The following is a 21,344-nucleotide window of genomic DNA, read 5'->3' as shown; positions in this document are numbered from 1 at the left end:
GGCTTCTCTTTTTCTTTTTCATTTGTTATGAGTTCTAATCAGGTGTGTACATGTGTAATGTAAATTTAGGCAACTTTCTTACTTGTCTATTTATAATGGGGGGTTGTTATTCTGCTCTTAGCATATGGGCTGTTCCGAAGAGGAACTATTATGAAATTCGACAAATATTGTAGAGATCATTTTCTCAAAAATTTTAGAGACTTTCTTTGAAAGTAAAAAAACAAAAAGGAAGTGGCGAAAGGAAAGCACACTCACAATGCCACGTGTCTCTACCACACGTTCAGTAAAGCCAAAACAAAAAGACGGTAGCGAAGGCCCCTACCCTAATACACTGTCAGTGTGTCACTGTGTGCACGTGCTTTTCACAATTCTCCCAATTCAAATTCTCTCCCCCTCCTGCAACGGCTACATTTCCCTCAACCTTCTCTCTCTCTTCCTTGTCCCCTCCAAACCCTTCTCTCTCTCTCTGTATCATACTCCAATTTGTCCTCAAAATGAAGCACTACATGCAACCAAAGAACCCGATCTTGAGGGAGATGCATTCCGCCGACCTACCGTCGTCCCCCAGCCCTAGCTCGACCAAGCCCAGGCCGTCCAGGAAGGCCATATCGGCCAAGGAGAACGCCCTTCCGCCCGATCCGAACTTTATGCAGTGCGATTCGAAGCAATCTCCGGCCAAGTTTAAGAGCCCTCTGCCTCCGAGGCCGCCTTCTTCGAATCCTCTCAAGCGGAAGCTCATCATGGAGACCGTGCCTGAGAATTCTGCCCCAGGGGCTTCTGATTCTGGCGTCAAGGTATTGCTTGACGTGAAATTAGGGTTTCTGGTTATGCGTACGATTTTCACTAATATCCGTGGCTACCTAGATAATGTAAAACCACGTAATTAATTTGATGTGACTTTTAACATTTCTCTATTCAGTTTTCTTTTTTAACTTTGTTTCGTACTTCCCGCTTCTGATTGAATTTTGCTTGCATAGAAATGGACATGATTATCAACTTTTATGCTTAGAAAGTTCTGGTTTCCAGAAATCGTGTAATGCAAGTCACCTACAGTGAAACTATATTTTTGTTTCGCTGGTTAGATAGTGGGGAAAAAGTAGAGGGAAAAAAAAGAGATCAAATAATCTGTCCCAAATGCAGTAACACCAATTTGAACCCATTTGAATATTCTGCTTTTTGACCTTTGCCCTGCTGCTCTAAAAATTAGTAAGAGTTAGGGGTTGTTTGTAAATAATTTTCATCCCATCCCATCCCATCTCATTTCCTTCCCAAACATCACTCAAACACAAACATTTTCAAACTAATCATTACAAGTTTCCCAAACTTCCAAACAAAACATAAAAAACAATTCAATTTTTTCAAATATCAAAATAAAAATAATATTAAAAAATTAAATTCTAACAATCTTTTAAGTTTATAATATTTTTTATTCAACTTTTTCTCTCTCCTTTCCCAAAATCTAATAAATACTTAACTCAAACTATCTCTCTACTATTTACAAACCATCTTACTACTATTCACAAAATTTTCATCTCATCTCATTCCCCAAGCATCCCCTAATATCATATCTTACTCTTTATATTAACACATTCAGAGAGTGTGCATCTCAAATCTTACTTTTTATGTTAAGCTGGTTTCTGTATGAATGAAGAGGACACCTCGACCAACTGGTATAGTTCTTTTTGTTTTGTTTTTTAATAACTCAGCATTGTTTTTAGGAAAATAAAGCTATCGAGGTTTGAGATTATAGATTTTTGATGTCTTCGTTTCCTACATCTTCTCATCACCTCTAAAACCTGGTAGAGTGGTGTTGCTTAATTTTTTTTTTGTTTTTTAATGACAACAACTCAGCTTAATTCCATTGAATTTATGTACTAGGATTTACTCACCAGGGGTTTTTGTTTTAGAAAAGTCCAAGGAGGTTTGAGATTATAGATTTTGATGTCTTCATTCACTGCATTTTCTCAGTACCTGAACATAGCATTGGAGTCTTCACTGATTTCTGGAGGATCTTGTCATAATTTTCCAGGTAATTGTTCGAATGCGACCGCCACATGAGGACAGAGATGAAGGTGACGTAATAGTTCAGAAAACTTCTAGTGGGTCGTTATCAATTAATGGACAAACCTTCACATTTGACTCGGTTGCTGACATTGAAGCGACACAGGCATGCTTCATATCGATGTGATTGTTTTCTGGTTTTTGACTGGTTTCTAGTGGCGAAAAGCTAAATTATTTATTTTATTTGCAGCAAGATATCTTCCAACTTGTGGGAGCGCCCCTTGTTGAAAATTGTTTGGCTGGATTCAATAGTTCTGTGTTTGCCTATGGACAGGTATCTTTCTGTTTCTTTGATTCTTTTCTCATTTATTGAGTTTAATGATCCTATTATTCATATATTGGAAAATTGATGTCATTAGACAGGAAGTGGAAAGACTTATACCATGTGGGGTCCAGCCAATGCCTTGTTGCAAGAAAACTTATCCAGTGACCAACAGGGGTTAACCCCTCGTGTTTTTGAGCAACTCTTTGCTCGCATAATTGAGGTGAGGTATCATGTACTTTATTGCAGTCATTGAAGGTTTTATCATATTAACGAACAGTAGCTCTAATGTCCTTTTGTGCGATCTTTATAGGAGCAAATCAAGCATGCTGACAAACAACTTGAGTATCAGTGTTACTGTTCTTTTCTTGAGGTTGAATTATGATAAAAACTTCTTTTGGAATCCTTGACCTACTTATACCTGTACTGCTATGCCACTTGATTTTATTTTATTTTTTGTCTTGCAGATTTACAATGAGCAAATCACAGATTTGTTGGATCCAAATCAAAGAAATCTCCAGGTAAAAGGAACTTAACATTATTTCATCTTTATTTATTATTGCTGATATAAACCTGTTCTTCTTAGCTCTTTTGTTGCCTTTTCTCCCAGGTAAGGGAGGATGTCAAATCTGGAGTCTATGTTGAAAATCTGAAAGAGGAGTCTGTTTGTACAATGAAGGATGTGACTCTACTCTTGATAAAGGTGCTCTTTGTTATACTTCTACTGTAGGCATGACAAGAATACATATTTTGTTATGGTGTTTGCAAGTTGAATCCGTGTGTGCACAAAAAGATAAATGTTTGAGAAGCAAATTAACAGTTTTTTTTTTTAATTGACTTACTGGTAACAGACTTTGAATGGTCATCCATAGCTAGAATATCATTCAATGTTGAATCAATTTAATTGAAAGAAAACACATCATGGGTAATTGTTGAACAAAAAATTTAGGGTTAAAAACATTTTTCATACGTAAATTATAGCTGTTTTATGTCTTTTCACCCAAAATAATTTAAATTACATAAAATTCAAAATTAGTTAGATAAACAATATATATGAACCTATAAAATTTAAATTGATAAAATCTTATATATGACTTATTTATCTCAACATATTTGGAGGCACTCTAGTTCAGTTACATGGAAAAAATTGAGTAGTTGACTTCATCTCAGGTTAGGTAATTCTATATGTGCTTGTTACTACACTAAAGTGCAGTTTTTCAGTGTATAATGTCAACTAGAGGAAATATTTTAATTGTTATTTATTTCAATTTCTTAAATCCTTTCTGTCATTGATTACATTTTGATACTTCTTGATGAGTAATATTTTCTTTTCTTTCTTGTTCCCCTTGTAATAATTTAGTGAGTGGGATCCCCCGCATTACTTGGGACATAGAAGTTCAAGCATTTTTTAATGATTTTAGAGGGCTTCAATTGTAGTCCTGACCAGTCATTTTGGAACTTATGCCCATATGTGGCTTGGGCCTGCCTTGGGTTGTTAAAATTGGTATTAGTCCTAGTCAGAAGTGTGGGACTTGAGCTGTGCCACTTATGGTGAATGGCCCTATGAGGACATTGGGGATTTAAGGGCTTGTGTGATTATGTATATAAAGGTAGTGAATGGGATCACACCTTGCTTGGGAGGGAGAAGTTCAAGTATTTTATAATATTTCCCAGGGGATTTCGATTGTAACCTTGAGTAGTTCTTTTGTAGTATAGGCCTAGATGTGGCTTGAACATTCCTTACATTGTTACACCCTGTTACCTGAATGCATTAGAAATCGAAATTTAAGAAGTGTCAATGACAAAATCAAGTTTTGTTTTTAAATGATTTAAAAGAGAATGCAAAAAAAAATAAAAATAAAAATAAAAAATCATTAACTTTAGATTGTAGGGGTTGATAACCCGCCCATAGCTGTCCTCCCTGTCCCCCCGTCTCCTGCTCAGCCCCAATCACTATCTGCTTGTATCCATTGAACAGGCAGGCGGATTTCAGCCCATTTTTTCCCGTAAATCCATTGAGATTAGCCACAATCAACATCCTTTAATACAAATCAACATATCTACAAATAAACCAACCAAAGTCAACAGATTTGCACCGAGTCCCACCTCTACATAGTGACCCACAATGCGTTTATGCGCAATGAGCGCAATGACCCACCATGGGTCTTTATGCCCACTTTGAAGACATGGGAGAGATGCCTAAGTGATGGAAGAAATGAAAAAAAATGCAAAATAGGGTTTTCTTTTTTAGATTATATACTTATACAAATGGGCCGCCCATTTAAACTTATTTTTTAAACTATCCGCTCACTCACTGAGGATAACGGGGTTTTCAGCCAATATGAACACGAAATTGAAATAAATAACAATTAAGAAATTGAAATAAATAACAATTAAAAAAAAAACCTATTTTGCATTGTTTCTCATTTCAATTTCTTAAAAAAAATAACAAGTGAAAACCGTGAAGGAGGTGAAATAGGAGAGTGGCCTAATAGATGAAGGAGGGTGGAGGAGCAGCTAGATTGGAAGAAATGAGAAACAATGCAAAATAGGTTTTTTTTTTTTTTTAAATTATAATTATATAAACAGGCCGCCCATTTAAACTTATTTCTTAAACTATCCGCTCGCCCACCGAGGATAATGGGGGGAAAACCGTTACCCTGCATCCGGGCAGATTGGGCGGGCAGGCCAGATTGCAGGGGCCCACCGCCCAGCCCTAGGGTTGATATGTAGGCATGGGATCTAGTTTTGAATGAGATCAAGTGCTGTATTTACCTTCTGAACCAGCATTTTAACTTACCTATAATTAAAAACAGACAGAATTAGCTCAAGTCAGAGACTTGACTAAAAGAGGGACAGTTAATTTTAGATCATGGTGGTTCATATGTAGGCATGGGGTCTAGTTTGAATGGCATTGAGTGCTGTATTTACCTTCTGAACCAGCAATCTAGATTACATACAAGTTAAAACAGGGCAGAACTAACTGAAGCCAGAGATTTGAATAATGTAGTTGGAAGTTAATTTCTAATTGTGAAGCTGCAATATTGTGCAAACTGACAGAATTATTATGATGGGAAGCGTAATAGTATGCATTGTTTCTCGTTGTTTGTCCACTTTCTACAAATTTTCAAGATTACATTCCTGAAAAAGTCAGGCAGATTTATCAAATTATTTACATCAGTCACTTTTGGATAAAACAGAGGCCATATTACAAGGTTACTAAATTTGTTTCCATGGACTTTTTGTTGAGGACAATATTTTGGGACATCCTAAGATGGAATACTGGGCAAACAATATAGGATAGAAGTGTTAAGTTCACCTGTTTCAATGAATGTCAAAAGTTCATTAACACGGTTTTCATGCTTTCTATGTATTTGTGTTCCATCCTTTGTGCTTATTAATAAAGATTTCTTACTTACAAAAAAAAGTTGGTTATTATGGTTAAAGAAGAAAATTATTTTTGCTTCTTCACTTTGAGACATTCATGGATATGCACAAGCCTCTTAAGCCTTGAGTTAAATGTAACAAATCATAAAAAAAAAAGATGAATAATAAGGTAAGGCCTGCATAAAGTGCATGTCTTGTATCTGGACTTTGTCCTTGTTTGAAGGCAATCTTGTCATCGTCATGATTACTAGGCAATCTTGCTTAAAGTGCACATCAAGGTTCAAGTCCCAGATCACCATTTATTATTTATTTAATTTTAGGTTTAACCCCTATCTGGCACGCTCTACTGATTACTATGTTCACCTATCAAAAAAAGATTACTAGACAATAACTGAATCATTATTTAAAAACAAAATTTTTGAAGCTAACTATTCATACTTTTCATAATTTGTTCCATTTATTCTTAAAGATTAGTTGTGCAGTTTCCTAATTTTCAACCATTTTTTCTTTGGCAAAATTGTTTATATTTTACTACAGAATGTAAGCGCAGATTGATTATTTATGCAAACTTCATATTTAAAGGCACTGAATAAATTATGCAGGGGTTGTCAAATAGGAGGACAGGTGCAACAAGTATAAATGCTGAGAGTTCCCGTTCACATACTGTTTTCACTTGTGTTGTGGAATCAAGATGTAAGGTAATAGCATGATTGAGAATTGTAGATTATTGAGTTCCTAATAGCTATATTATCAATACTAAAATACACTGTGGTTAGGATGTAAGTATGTTAGAGGGGTGTTAGAAATAAGAAACACAAGACTCTTCTAGCCGAGTAAGGTGCATTTGCAAAACTTTTGACATCAGTATTTGATTGTGAATTTGTTGGTTAGATTGTGGCATAAAATTCTATAGATTTCAGCTTTTGATTTAAATGACGTGAATTGGGGAAGTCTTTTGGCATTTGAGTGCATGGCCCAGAATTTGTTCTTGGTTGTTATGCTAGCCTACCTAGCGTTTTAGGTGTTAGTGATTAATCCTTATTGTTGACTCCAATATTTCAAATGCAAAAAAGGCGACTTTTATTGTTCACATGCTTTTCTTTCTTCTTTGAAACCCCCCCCCCCCCCCCTCCCCCAAAGAAAAAAAAAAAAAAAAAAAAATTCTTTGCCTTTTGGCCTTTGGTTTTGTCAGGACTTGCAAACAACCCACTTTTTTTATTGAACTTAAGTTTAAAAGCCACTTCCTGAGAGATTTTTTTGGACAAGCTTTAAAATGTAGCAACTTTAGAGTGGCGCTCACTTAAGGTGTTTGGCTACAGCAAATTTCCTTGCTGAAGGTGAGAGCCAAAGGCATCTTACCTCAGGGCTTCAGTGGTGCCTTGGGTTGTATCTTGCCCTGCCTGAGTGCCCAGTTCGGCTTAGACAACATTGGACTGCTTATTTCCTTACAAATTAAGCTTTTGGGATATACCCTTTAACGAACAAGAGAATTGTAAATAATTCTTTATCTTTATTGATTTTGCATCACTTATTTGCTAGTGGAATTTTATGTAAACTGTCATTTTGGTAGAGCAAAGCAGATGCTTTAAGCAGCTTCAAAACAAGCAGAATAAATCTTGTTGATCTAGCTGGTTCAGAGAGACAAAAGTTAACCGGTGCAGCAGGAGAGCGTTTAAAGGAAGCAGGGAACATTAATCGATCGCTCTCACAGCTTGGGTATAGTTTAGCATATAAAATTTCGTATGATATTTTATGTCATCCTGCATTTTGATTATGGTTTACCAATGCACTATTGCATGCATGATTAACATTTTACTATGATCAAATAGGCATAATATAACATTGCCCATCGTGAAGTTCTCAATTTAATGTCATCAGTATCCATTTGTCTTCAGAGCTATTTCAATTACCATTATCTCAGAACTGTCAAATGAAGTTTAATTTAATAATAAAAATTATCTTAATTGGTGAAGTTGACTTATTCCTTTTGGTACGGGAGAATGACAAAGTCTCTCTGTAGCGTGCATTAAGGAAAAGTCTTTTACATTTTTATTTCTGCTCTGAAGATACTATATCATCAACAATATCATAATCAACAGAGATCTTTGATGCATAGAAATTCTTTCCTGCAAATTTTTAGTCTCAACATAAGTAACCTTGATGAGGAATTTATCTCCTTTGAAGCACTTGACCATTGGTGGTATTTAGAAACAGAGGATCAAGAATTAGGGAAGGATTGAAAGATTGTTGCATAAAATTTAGTATGAAACGTTCCAAGTGAGACTTTTATTAAATGATAAACTACATGTTATGGAACTAATTTTGACAATTTAGAGAAAAGGCCTATGCCATGCTTAACTAGATGGAAAAAAAGAAGAAGATAGCTATTATAGTTTTTGGTGGTACAAGCCAGCATCTTCCCATCATAATTGCCAATGGCATTGCCAAATTTATTTTGTCTTAATCTACATTTACTTGTGAGTTTGAGCAGCCTCTACAGCAAGACTGATAATTGTTCTCAACTTATGCTGAAGTCGTTTGGTTAACTATGTGTTAATGTATCAGAAAAAAGAGGTTAAGTTCTAATTGGGATAAATTATTGGAGTGCAGGAATTTGATCAACATTCTTGCTGAAGTTTCTCAAACGGGAAAGCAAAGGCATATCCCCTATAGAGACTCCAGGTTGACATTCTTATTGCAGGAATCTCTTGGGGGAAATTCAAAATTAGCGATGGTCTGTGCTGTTTCTCCTTCACAAGGGTAATACTTCTGAGCTTAGCTTTTTATCATAGCAGCCTTGTTTCTTCTTTTTGAAATGGAAGGTCACATAACTCAATTTTGCAGCTGTAAGAGTGAAACTTTCAGTACGTTGAGATTTGCTCAGCGTGCTAAGTCGATTAAGAACAAGGCAGTTGTTAATGAAGTAATGCAGAATGATGTGAATCACTTAAGAAAAGTGATAAGGCAGCTAAGGGTATATTTTATTTCATAACAACTGTGTTTCTTCAATACACAAACTTAAATTTGTAAATATGAATTTAATAGATGCATTCAACAGGATGAACTAGATAGATATAAGGCTAACCGCGGATATGCCATTGACTCAAATGGAGGTCACTCAGCAGCATGGATCCGTAGAAGTTTGAATCTACTAAAGTCTAGCCTCAATTGTCCAGTGACATTAACCCATGTGGACGATGATGGTGATGAGGAGATGGAGATTGATGAGGAAGCTGTTGAGAGGCTCTGTGTTCAAGTGGATAAGCAAATAGCCTACAGTGAAACTAACAATACAATTGATCTGGGCCAAAAAAATGCTGTAAATTTAGACTTGCAACTTGTAGACTCTGAAGATGTAAGTTTTAATGTGCCTCAGTGCTACACATCTGGAGGTGGATGCATTGAAGAACATAGTTCTGAGGATACAGATGTTAGTATGGAAGAAGGAGCATCCGAACATGATGAAATGATGATTGTTGACTGTGCAGATTCTGTTAGAAACCCCTCACATTCTTCTAATGCTAATGCGCTAACTGATCCCAATCTCATAAAGGAAAATCACAGAGAAAGTAATGTCCTTGATGGAGATCCATCTTGGCAACCTGCGGAGGGAACAAATATTCTTAGCTCGTCTCTCATTAAATTTCAAAATGAAGAATCACCTACCGAAAATGTGAGGGATAATTCTTCCTGCTCAGTCTCTGAACTTAATGGAGTTTCTTCTGGCATCTCCAGTGCAGAAGCACTGAATGATTTTTCAAATGGCTTGGTGAATTGTGTGTCTCCTAGCCTGAGCATTGTTCCATCTGATGTCTCTCCGGTACTTAAGTCTCCAATTCAAAGTGTTTCACCCAGAATCTGCGACAGCAGGAAAAGCTTGAGAACTTCATCAATGCTGACTGCTTCACAGAAAGATCTGCAAGATGACAAGAAGTTAGGCCCAGAGGCTGCTCATATTTTCAAGAAATCCATGAGATCTAATACTCTGTCTGCTGAGAAATGTAAAAACTTTATTTCTTCAACTGAACATTTGGCAGCAAGCATCCACCATGGCCTTGAAATTATTGATGGTCATCGCCAAAGTTCAGCTCTAAGGCAGTCATCATTCAGGTTTTCGTTAAAACCTACAGAATCTAAGCCAGTTTTACCAGTTGAAAAAGTTGATATGGGTGTCCAAACCTCTCTTGGTGATACACTAGAAGAAGATTCAGTTGTATTTATGTGTACCAGTTGCAAGAATAAAATGCAGCTAGAGGCCACAGAGGCTGATGACAGTTCAAACCTACAGCTAGTACCTGTTGATGGCTCAGGGCCTGCTGACAAATTGAAGAAGCATGTTCCCAAAGTAAGCTTAGAGACAGCTGGATTTCCATATATCGTTCTGGGATCTTAGCATGCATGATTTAGTTGACCTTTCCCTATTACACAGGCAGTGGAGAAGGTTTTGGCAGGAGCTATCAGGAGAGAAATGGCACTAGAAGATTTCTGTGCCAAGCAAACTTCTGAGATTGTGCAGCTTAATTGTTTGGTTGGTCTCTTTCAAAATTTTCTGATAACAGACTATAGCCGCTATTTTTTAGTGTTGACCTGACCTTTTCTATTGATCATTTACAGATGCAACAATATAAGCACGAGAGGGAATGCAATGCCATTATAGCACAGACAAGGGAGGATAAAATTCTTCGCCTTGAGAACCTTATGGACGGATTTTTACCCACTGAGGAGTTCTTGCAGGAAGAGCTAGTGTCCCTCACACAGGAGCATAAGGTAGAAACTTATTCTCAAAGTTCCCTTCAGTACCTTGTGCATATATCTTACCTCTGTTCTACAGATCTTAAAGGAAAAGTATGAGAATCATCCTGATGTTTTAAGGACCAAAATCAATTTGAAAAGAGTTGAAGGTGAGCTGGAACATTATCGGAATTTCTATGATATGGGTGAGAAGGAAGTGTTGATGGAAGAGATTCAAAATTTAAGAAGCCAGCTACAGTTTTACATAGATTCTTCATCCACTTCATGTCGAAGACAAAATCCACCACCACAATTGACTTATTCATGTCAGCCTCATTTGGCTCCACCTCTTACTGGAATTCTGGAGTCCACTGTGAGTGCTGAGGAGAAACTTGAACAAGAAAGAATTCATTGGACTGAGGCAGAGAGCAGGTGGATTTCTCTTTCTGAAGAATTGAGAACTGAACTTGAAGCTAGCAGGTCACTAACCAGAAAGACAAAGCAAGAACTAGAAACTGAGAGGAAATGTGCCGAAGAGCTGAAGGAAGCAATGCAGATGGCTATAGAGGGGCATGCACGCATTTTGGAACTCTATGCAGATTTGGAAGAGAAACATATTCAGTTGCTTGCAAGGCACAGGATGATCCGGGAAGGAATAGAGGACGTGAAGAAAGCAGCTGCAAAAGCAGGAGTTAAGGGTGCTGAGTCCAAGTTCATAAATGCCCTTGCAGCAGAAATCTCAGCATTAAGAGTAGAAAGAGAAAAAGAGAGGCGATATTATAGGGATGAAAATAAAGGACTTCAGGCTCAATTGAGGGACACAGCTGAAGCTGTGCAGGCTGCAGGAGAATTACTTGTGCGGCTGAAAGAAGCAGAAGAGGCTGTTGTGTCTTCTCAGGTAGGTTTGTCAGTCTTTTGTTGTTGAGGCTTTATAATTTTCTTCCTTTTCTTTTGATTGGTATTACAGACCTCACCCTCTACCAAACTCTTACGCACATTATACGATTTTTTTTATTGGTAAGTTAGATATGCATTCAACGGGTTAATAATCCGTAGTATCAATCTCTAACCTAATAGGAAGGGGAAGAAGATCACATTTGAGATACGACTTATTCTGGGTCAATACCATCTTGATGAGAAGACTCTTAATGGGTGATGCCACTCATGATTCAAATATTGGAACGTTATGATATCCTATCATTTTCTCTTCTTCAAAATTTCATACTTTGTCTTCCACATTCTAGTAATCTCCTCAATCCTCGTAATGTTTTTTCTCCTTTCCCTCCTCTTCCCCTCCCTCTCTCTCTCTCTCTCTCTCTCTCTCTCTCTCTCTCACACACACACACACACAGAGTTCCCGTAGTCTCACACAATTACACTTAGGGCTGGTTTGGATTCAGAGATGAGATGAGATGAGATGGTTTTAGATGAAAGATGAAAGTTGAAAAAAATATTGTTAGAATATTATTATTGTTTGAGATTTGAAAAAGTTGAATTGGGATTTGAAAAGTTGAATTGTTTATTATATTTTGTGTGGAAGTTTGAAAAAGTTGTAATGATGAGATGAGATGAGATGAAACACTTTCCGAATCCAAACGGGGCCTTAAGCGAATAGAACAAGCACAGTTATTCTTTCAATTAACCAGATCTGCTCGCTTAGTTTCTTTCTCTTCATTCTACATTAGCTGTTGGGACATGTTTACATTTCTCCCTCCTAAAGTCTAAAATTACCATTTTCCGCATGTTTTCCTCTTTAACTATACATTCACAGTTTATACTCTGTTCTAAAATTTTATGAATTTTAAGTTGTTTAGATGCACTTTTAAATTTTTCATTTTTCCCGTTGAACAGTGCTGAGGTTGTACTCAAAAATAGACCTGTTAAAAAGTCCTGAACTTGAACAGCTGTACATGTTACATAATGAGCTTATACTTTTGACCAAATGTTTCTATTATTGAAGCTTCAAAAGCGCACAGAATCATGCTCTATAAATTATAAAAATTGTTGCTATATTGCTTTTAATTTGAATTAAGCTTTGAACATGTTGGACAATGGTGAACTTCACAATATTTAGAGCCAAGTGATGATCTTAGAAGAAATATGCTAGTAATTCCCTCTAATGTTGCTCAAAACAGAACCTTTTGTGTCTCATCCTTCTACTTTGACCAAGTTTGATTTACTTAAGATTTTTACGCAGAAGCGAGCCATGGAGGCAGAGCAAGAAACTGAGGAGGCCCACAAACAGGTTGATAGATTGAAGAAAAAACATAAAAAGGAGATTAGTGCCCTTAATGAGCTCCTTACAGAATCTCATTTACCCAGAGAAGCAATCCGATCAGTTTATGATGATACTCATATTGCCAAGTACAATACAGGGGAGGCTCATATTGCTAGTGATCAGAGATGGAGAGAGGAATTTGACTCATTCTATAATGTTGAAGATGGTGAGTTGCCAAAACTCACCGAACCCTCATCATGGTTCTCTGGTTATGATCGATGCAACATATAGATGGTAAGTTACTGGCCGAAAGTGTATGTACTACCAACAGTTTTTGTTACATAGCTCCAATGTAGTAGCATATTTTACTGGTCATCTGGTTGGTAAAGCTTGTAGCAATCGTGAAAACCAATATACGTGTTCTCTCATTGCGCTTTCTCAATTCAGATTCCTGAGTTCATAAGGTATCGGAATTGAATCCTCATATTCTTTTATTCACTCCTACTTCAGCCCTTTTCTGATAATTTGGATTTTTGTTCTTTTGTTCCCTTAATCATTTACCTTCCATCTTCTTGACTTGATGCACAATATATTATGGATTTGGTATCAATTTCTCTCTTATTCCATGATGCGTCTAACCATAATACTTCCATATTCCTAACTCCTGTTGAATCTTGATGAAAGGAAAGGGAGATCTTAGTTTGCATGTAATGATGGATGGATATGGTGGACCTCCAATCGTGGAGACAGCCGAACTGCAGAAAGATCTTAAAAGGAAAGAGAAAAGTCTGTGAGTCCAAGTTTTAAATCATTTATTTGATTGGTTTGCTCGCCAAGTGGATAGGGGAAATCTTCAAGTGGATTAGAGAAGTATGTCCATGGACACAGGAAGGCAAAAGCAGTCAGGCCACAGGTACTCACTTAGCAGCCTCCTGATATAGTAGTTTATCATGTCAGGAGACAATTAAACAGGAAGCATATAGCCTTGTCTTCTCTGACATGAATCTATCCCTAATAATTTCTATTCCAAAAGGCGTTGGGCAAGGCTGGGGATGGAAGGAAAGCAGTAGACTTCCAAATCCCTGCCATTAATTGCCCATCGGAAATTTTTTGTGATACCAGAAACAACATAGCTATATAACATTGTAAAGTGGGAAAATGGGCCTAAAAGTGACATTTATATAAAACCATCTCTCACAGTAAAAGATAAACCTGCAGAAGCTGTTTACACATTGGAGTATTAAAAAAAGAGCTGAAGTGTAGTGAATTCAGATGTCCAAACCTGCAGACTTTTCTTAAATTTATGTGTTTTGCAAGTTTGGAATTGAAGAACAATTCGATTGAAATCAGGTTTCCAGGTTCCCAAACTTAGCTCAAATTTTGTGGAGACAAAACAATTTGATTGGATGTAAATTGTAAGAGTAAAATCCTTGATTTATGATCTTTAATTATATTGGTTGGTACGACACATTTTAAATAATTTTTATGGACCAACCACTTAAATCAAAAGGTACTTAAAATATAACAAGTCAATTTGTGTGACTAGAAGTGACAAGATTCTAGATAAAAAAGAACAGTGTTTATGAAATGGAAAATTCTATATACCGTACTACCATCCCACTTTCATTCCATTAAATATGATATGGCACATTTATCATCATTAAATGATTATTTATTGCATGCTTCTTTATCATCTAATGGTGATGAATGTGCCACATATCACTTAGTATAATCAAAATAGGATGAGAGTGTGGTGTATAACATTACTCGAAATGAAATGATAATTGTTTTTTGGGGGGGTTGGTTTAAACTAGGATGATCAGCCATCACTCCTTTTTAATTATCTAATCACAACAGTCAGTAGGTTCGAACCGGTCACTCTTCTTTTTATTACTCATCCAAGGTTGTGGCTAATTTTCAGTTTATTTCTTCTTTTAATCTCAAGTAATATTATTAAGAATTTATTATATCAATATTTATCACGTTTAAAATATCTTAAATATGATCAATGTAGTAGTATTAGGGATTTTTTAAGGGAAAAAAATCATTTAGGTTACAAGTTGGTAGAAAGAATTATCACTCTAAATCACTGTCTCACTGATATGACAGGACTTTGATTTATAAAAAATGTTTAAGCCTTGTTTATTTTTAATATTATTTTGTTTTGGAATTTGAAAAAGTTGAATTGTTTATTTTATTTTGTGTGAGAATGTGAGAAAGTTGTAATGATTAGATGAAATGAAATGAGTTGAGAGGAGTTGTGAAAACAAACAAGGTAACTATAAATTTTCTTGCAAACTTGCCATTTTACGGTGCTCGCAAATATAATTTATTTTTTCTTAAAAGAAAATTATTATTTATTCTCATTTCGGTTTTCATTTGAGAAAGAAATAATGAGAAAGGATGATAGTTAAAAAGATGATTAATAAAAAAATTTAATGTCTTTAACGATCTGAGAAATCTTCCATTGCAATATAATTGTTAAATTCATATTGGATTTTAAAACAGTTTCTATCGTTTTCTGGTTTACAAATTTACAATGAGTTCAATTTTTTTTTTGTAGTTATGCAAATGCACACTAAATTTAGAAGTAAGAGATTTGAACATCAGTGCGGATGTGATACTAATGATGCAACCAAATACCTAATAAATAGCCTTTTCATCTCATTGGCTGCTTGACAATTATGTGGATATAAGAGTAACGCTTTAACAACACTTTTATCTAACGTAAAATGCGACACTTTTTTTTATCACCCATAAGATCAAATTTTATATCATTTTAAAAGAAAACTTCAAAGATTGACATGCAATACTACTTCATCATAGTGAAATAAAAATAGAATGAGTGTGATATATATAATTTTTCTATTTTTCAAAATGAAAAATACTATTCATCATACTTTTAACCATTATCTTCGTATGTAACGTTAAATGATTGGAAAATTATTTATCATTATTTACTTATTTTTCAATATCTTAATATGATATAAGGAGATGATTAGAAAATAATGATTAATAAGATGATAAAAAATAATTTTCTTTTCTGGCTTAGATTGGATCCTCAACTTTTCTCAACTCATCTCAACTCATCATTACAACTTTTTCAAATTTCAACACAAAATATAATAAACAATTCAAATTTTTTAAATTCTAAAATAATAATGATATTAAAAAATAATATTCCAACAATATTTTATCATCTAAACTCAACTCACTTCAACATCCAAACGCAGCTAAATCTTTATGTTGACCCCTAACTAACTAAAACGTCTTCCTTGATAAGATGGTGCCATTATTTTGCCCCACTGCTTTGATTCTAAATTTTCATTTCCTGCCAAAGACCTGTATCTTGATTGACATAAACCCTCAACTTTCAAAATAGAGGTTTTGGATTCGAAACCACCTTCCCAAATGTATCAAAAAAAAAAAAAAAAAAAGAGACAAAATCACTATTTCTTGCCCAAATGTCACCATAGGCTTCTAATTTTTTTGTTTACTTGCAGAAAATGATGGAGGACTGGTAAATTTCAAGTCCCTTATTTTTTCTACTATGATGATATTACTAAAAATCTCAATGTAAAAAAAGTGAGAATTAAGGAACTTACCGTTCCCTATAAATATTCATACTAAAATAATAATTAACACCAAAAATGTGTGTATATATATATATATATATATATTATAGGAAAGTGAGACAAACAGAGTAGTATCAATCTCATATTTTCTTGGTCAATAGACTATTATATTGGCCAAGACAAAACATTTTAAAAACCTTTTGAGTTAGCAGTCTAGCAAAAGGAGTGTTGGGGACTTTTGCAATAGCCACCATTGGCTATGGCCCAACAACAAAATAGGCCATGCCGAATGCTAGATTTATTTGAAATGTAGATGTTAAAGGAGATTTCTGTTCCGCGGCCTCAAGAATGTAGACTTTCATATGGTAGAGGAAAGACGGCCGAAGGACAATGTTCTATCACATAATACGACATTGTACGACATCCACATGCTTCTAAGTAAACATGGTTGGGTTGATGGGGGAGCACCAGTCAGAGTTTGCTGACTACCATCTTGTGGGTTAAGTATGAAAGTTGGATTTCTTATCAGGAAAGGCCAGAGCTTGAATGACAAAATATATTAAGATTCAAGATTAAATTAAGAAAAATTCTTAATGCAACCAGCATGTACTCGCTATATCATTTTAATGAAACGGTGTGTTTCATTTAAAGGGGAGACGAAAATCGATAGTGTCATGCGTGAAGGTGGAACTGAGTGAAACGGTGTGTTTCAACTAAATCAAAACACATCGTTTTGACACTTCTCTCATTTGGGGTAATCACCACATCATTTTAATGAAAAAATATGTTTTATTTAAAGGGAGGACAAAAATCGATAGTGTCATGCGGGGAGGCGAGACTGAGTGAAACGATGTGTTTCAATGAAATCAAAACACACCGTTTTGACATTTCCCATCGTTCTCCCTTCCACCTTTTCTATGTATCTCTTCAATCTTCATTCTGTGTGCGACTCTGTTAAAAATAGCGACATTGTACATTTCTTCATAGCCAGTAGCCGACCACCCACCAAACTATTCCCTCTCTCATTCTTAGTTCTGTGCTCTTTGTCATGCGTTTTTGGTTCAATCTCAGCTTGTAGGTAATTTCCTCTCGCTTTCTCTTTTTTTTTTTGTGTAAATTCCTTTCACTTTCTCATTCTTAAACATCTTTTATTTTTTATTTTTTGGAAAATGTTTCCATGCCATTTTCCAGTCATTTCTAATTTTTTAGTCACTAGAAAGCACTGGTTTGAGCATTTTTTAGTCATTCGAAATGCTCTGTAAAAATAGATTTGGGCATTTTTTAGTCACTCGAAATGCTATGTAGAAATGGGTTTGGGCAACAAAAATAGGGATTTCTCGGTTTCTTCTTTTTTCCTTCTACGTTTCACTCGCAGTCCCTTTCTTTCTTTCACTCTAGGTTTCAATCGCTGGGTGAAGTGTTGTTGGGTTCAGTCTGATGCTTTCTTCTTCTCTTATTTTTCATTTCATTTTTTTTTTCTGTCAGGTGATGATGTGGCAACTTGCCACGTTAGTCGGTTACACGGCAGTTCTACAGAGCGGTTGTACGTAGCGGAATCCTTAAATAAATATAATACTACTCATTAAAAAATATATTAAATTAATATATAACAAATAAACTCATTTTAATTTAGCCTTAACAAAGTATAAACAGAAGAGGAAATTTTGTTTTTTCTTAATATATTTAAATTTACGACTTAACCATCTATAAAATGAAACTCAACGTTCTCTTAGATCATGTCGAAAAAATATTTATGGGTAAATTTAAGCCGCACGTAACATATGAGCCTCAAATATCAAACATGTATAAAAGCTGTAACTAAAAATATTTCACTCTAACTTAAGAATAAAAACAACAACAAATGCTTACCAAGATACGAAGCATAAAAATTGTTTTTGTACCCAAAAATTCTTCTGTAAAGGGATTACACCTTCGTTTTTTTTTTTTTTTTTTTTTATAAACTCAAAATATTCATTAAAATCAAAGAGAATCCTTACAAAAAGAATTCTTATCAGGCCAAATAGCTTGACTTACAAAAGGAGGACAAAAGTCCCACCACATCACAACATCATTAACTTCTCAAGCATATCTTGCCAACTGGTGAGTAGCATATTGCCTAGCCGATTAACATGAACAACTTTTGCCTCTTGAAAACCCCTCATGAGTCTACGAATATCTTGTAGAATAAAGTCAAAGTCAGTTAGAAATTCAGCCATATCATTCAAAGCATGCACAAGTATCAAACAATCAGTTTCTAATAACACTTTTGGGACTCCCCATTGAGCACATAGTTGTAAACCCTTTAACAAAGTTGTTGCCTCAATAAATTCCGCAGAAGAGACTTCCCTTTCAGATTTGCTACAGGCCACTACAACATCACCATTATGATCTCTAAGAAGTACCCCTACCCCTGCAAAATTTTGATCTCCAAACATAGCCCCATCAACATTCAACTTCAAAAATCCAATAGGAGGAGGATTCCAAGACACAACTCTATGTATCTTCTTATTAGAAACATCAAAAACTTGTAACTGCTTATGCTGAATATTCAAAGCATTATTCACAACCACACTAATTTGCATAGAAACCTGCTCATAGAGAAATTTATTTCTTCTATACCAAATCCCCCAAGCAATTATAACAAATTTTGTCAATAACTCATCCGCCCCTCTATCCAGTGCAAGATTTGCCAAATCCCAAAAAGAAAAATCAGTATCCACAATACCCATTTGAGAACAAAAATCCATCCAACCCCTCCTTACATTAGAATAGTAAAATAAAGCATGAGCAACATCTTCACTTACTTGAGCACAAAATGCACACTGATCAACTTCCATGACATATTTTTTCTTCAGATTTTGAAAAGTGGCAGCAGTTCTTGACATGCCTTCTATGCAAATATTTTCATTTTTTTCGGCAGCTTCAAACTCCACAAACATTTCCAAAAACCTGATTGATTTCTTTCCCTTGAATTCTAACCCCCTTCTTGGGATTGACTCTGCTGTAATACTCTATAAGCACTCTTTACAGAATAAACTCCATTCTTCTCATGAACCCAGAACAAAGAATCCTCTGAACTTGTAGATAGATTCATATTTAGAATTTGTTGAACCACATTTGGATTGAATAGAGCTCTTAACGCTGGAACCTTCCACCAACCTGTATTTTCATCTATTAAAGACTGTACTCTTAAGTGATCATCAATCTCAGCCTCGTCTCGATTGGTAGCATGCAGATTATAGTCCAGAATCCATGGATCTTTGAAGACTCTAACAGATTTCCCATTGCCCACACGCCACCTACAACCTCTTGCCAAACCTTGAATAGCTTCCCAAATTCCCTTCCACACATAGGATGAATTAAAGCCAACTCTAGCTTCAAATAAAGTTTTGTTAGGAAAGTACCTTGCCTTATTAAGTCTGTACAGAAGAGAATCCTCATTTGTTAGAAGCCTCCATCCTTGTTCGGCTAAAAGTGCCAAATTAAATAGCCTTAAATCTTTAAAACCCATACCACCTCTAAATTTTGAATTACAAAGTTTGTCCCAACTAACCCAATGTATTTTATTTTCCTTAGACTAATTTTCCCACCAGAATTTAGCCATCATCATCTCTAACTCATGACACAAGAATTTAGGAAACAAGAAACAACTCATAGCATATGTCGGAATGGACATTACCATAGCCTTAATAAGAACCTCCCTACCCCCTTGAGACAGCAAGCTTCCTTTCCACCCTTGTAATTTTTGCCACAACCTCTTTTTAATACTTGAGAAAGCCTATTTCTTTGATTTCCCAACCATAGGGGGGAGACCTAAATACCTCTCATACTATTGAATATAGCTGCCCCCCAAAGCTGCATAATTTCAGCTTTCAAATCCTCATTCACATTCCTACTAAATACCATGGAAGTTTTGTCTTTGTTAATACATTGACCCGAAGCTCTCTCATACTTGTTCAATAAAGAATGGATCTTTTCATTTGTAGAAACATCAGCTTTACAGAATATGACACTATCATCCACAAACAACAAATGATTAACTTTAAGGGCTCCTCTACAGATTCTAACCCCTTCAACTACCTCCCTTCCAACAGTTCGCTTTAATAGAGAAATGAGGCCTTCAGTACACAAAAGAAACAAGTAAGGAGATAATGGATCTCCTTGCCTTATTCATCTACTTGGAATTATATAACCTTTTGGACTCCCATTTACAAGAACTGAAAAAGAAACTGTGCGCACACACTTCATCACTATATGTATTAGGCAACTGGCAAAACCAAGAGCCTCCATCATTTTTTCCAAAAACACCTATTCTACTCTATCATAAGCCTTGCTCATGTCAAGTTTAAGGGACATAAATCCATTTTTTCCAGTTCTCTTATATCTCAGAAAATGTAGCAACTCATAGGCTATGAGTACATTATCAGAGATTTGCCTATCGAGAACAAATGCACACTGAGAATCTGAAATTACATCAAGGAGTACTTTTTTTAGTCTATTTGCAATGACTTTTGATAGAAGCTTGTAAAGTACATTGCAAAGACTAATAGGTCTAAAATTTGCTACTTTAGAGGGAGAAGTTTTCTTAGGAATTAAAGTAATAAAAATATGATTTAACCTCCTAGAAAATTCCCCAGTATTCAAAGCTAAGAGCACAGAATCAGTAACAGATTTACTTATGATAGGCCAATACTTCTGGAAGAAAATTGGTGACATCCCATCTAGGCCAGGAGCTTTCGAAGAGTGCATCTGTTTGAGTGCTAATGCCACTTCCTCAGCCACATAGGGTTTTAATAGGTCAACATTCATCTCAGTAGTGACTTTAGCCTCTATTCCAGAGACAATCTCCCCCAAATCCACCTGTTCTACAATTGAGAATAAACTACTGAACTAATCAGTAATTAACCTATCCATCTGAGCCCCTTTAATCCAATTTCCAGAGTCATCTTGCAACTGCACAATGTTGTTCCTCCCTCTTCGAGGAGAAGCCTTAAGAGTGAAAAAACTTTGAGTTACTATCTCCCTCTCTAAGCCACAACACTCGAGATCTCTGTTTCCACATTAATTCATCTCTCTGAAGCCACTTTTGAACCTCTTCCCTAGCTTTGCT

The 21,344-nt window shown here is 35.6% G+C and overlaps 2 protein-coding genes across 3 annotated transcripts; one reads left to right on the top strand and one right to left on the bottom strand.

Annotated features, from left to right (window-relative positions):
- Window positions 1–346: 346 nt before the first annotated feature.
- LOC121247672 (kinesin-like protein KIN-12B) lies at window positions 347–13,873 on the top strand. 2 transcript variants are annotated; one of them, XM_041146075.1, is made up of 17 exons: window positions 347–794; window positions 2,030–2,167; window positions 2,252–2,335; window positions 2,421–2,546; window positions 2,637–2,696; window positions 2,791–2,844; window positions 2,934–3,026; window positions 6,313–6,408; window positions 7,281–7,426; window positions 8,321–8,470; window positions 8,555–8,684; window positions 8,769–10,055; window positions 10,140–10,238; window positions 10,325–10,477; window positions 10,542–11,339; window positions 12,639–12,953; window positions 13,349–13,873. In XM_041146075.1, the coding sequence occupies exons 1-16, from the start codon at window positions 495–497 to the stop codon at window positions 12,948–12,950; spliced, it is 4,026 nt and encodes a 1,341-aa protein (XP_041002009.1). In that variant the 5' UTR covers window positions 347–494; the 3' UTR covers window positions 12,951–12,953; window positions 13,349–13,873. The 2 variants fall into 2 exon arrangements, with proteins under 2 accessions (XP_041002009.1, XP_041002007.1); XM_041146073.1 differs by having other exon boundaries at window positions 13,344–13,873.
- A 4,421-nt stretch (window positions 13,874–18,294) lies between these two features.
- On the bottom strand, window positions 18,295–19,119 carry LOC121247334. The gene has a single exon (XM_041145700.1). It carries the CDS (start codon window positions 19,117–19,119, stop codon window positions 18,295–18,297), a length of 825 nt encoding a protein of 274 aa, XP_041001634.1.
- Between the last annotated feature and the right edge of the window lie 2,225 nt (window positions 19,120–21,344).

Source organism: Juglans microcarpa x Juglans regia, chromosome 1S (genome assembly GCF_004785595.1).
Source record: "Juglans microcarpa x Juglans regia isolate MS1-56 chromosome 1S, Jm3101_v1.0, whole genome shotgun sequence".
NCBI lineage: Eukaryota > Viridiplantae > Streptophyta > Magnoliopsida > Fagales > Juglandaceae > Juglans > Juglans microcarpa x Juglans regia.
Note: the sequence above shows the minus strand (reverse complement) of the source record. Positions and strands in the feature narration are given on the sequence as shown.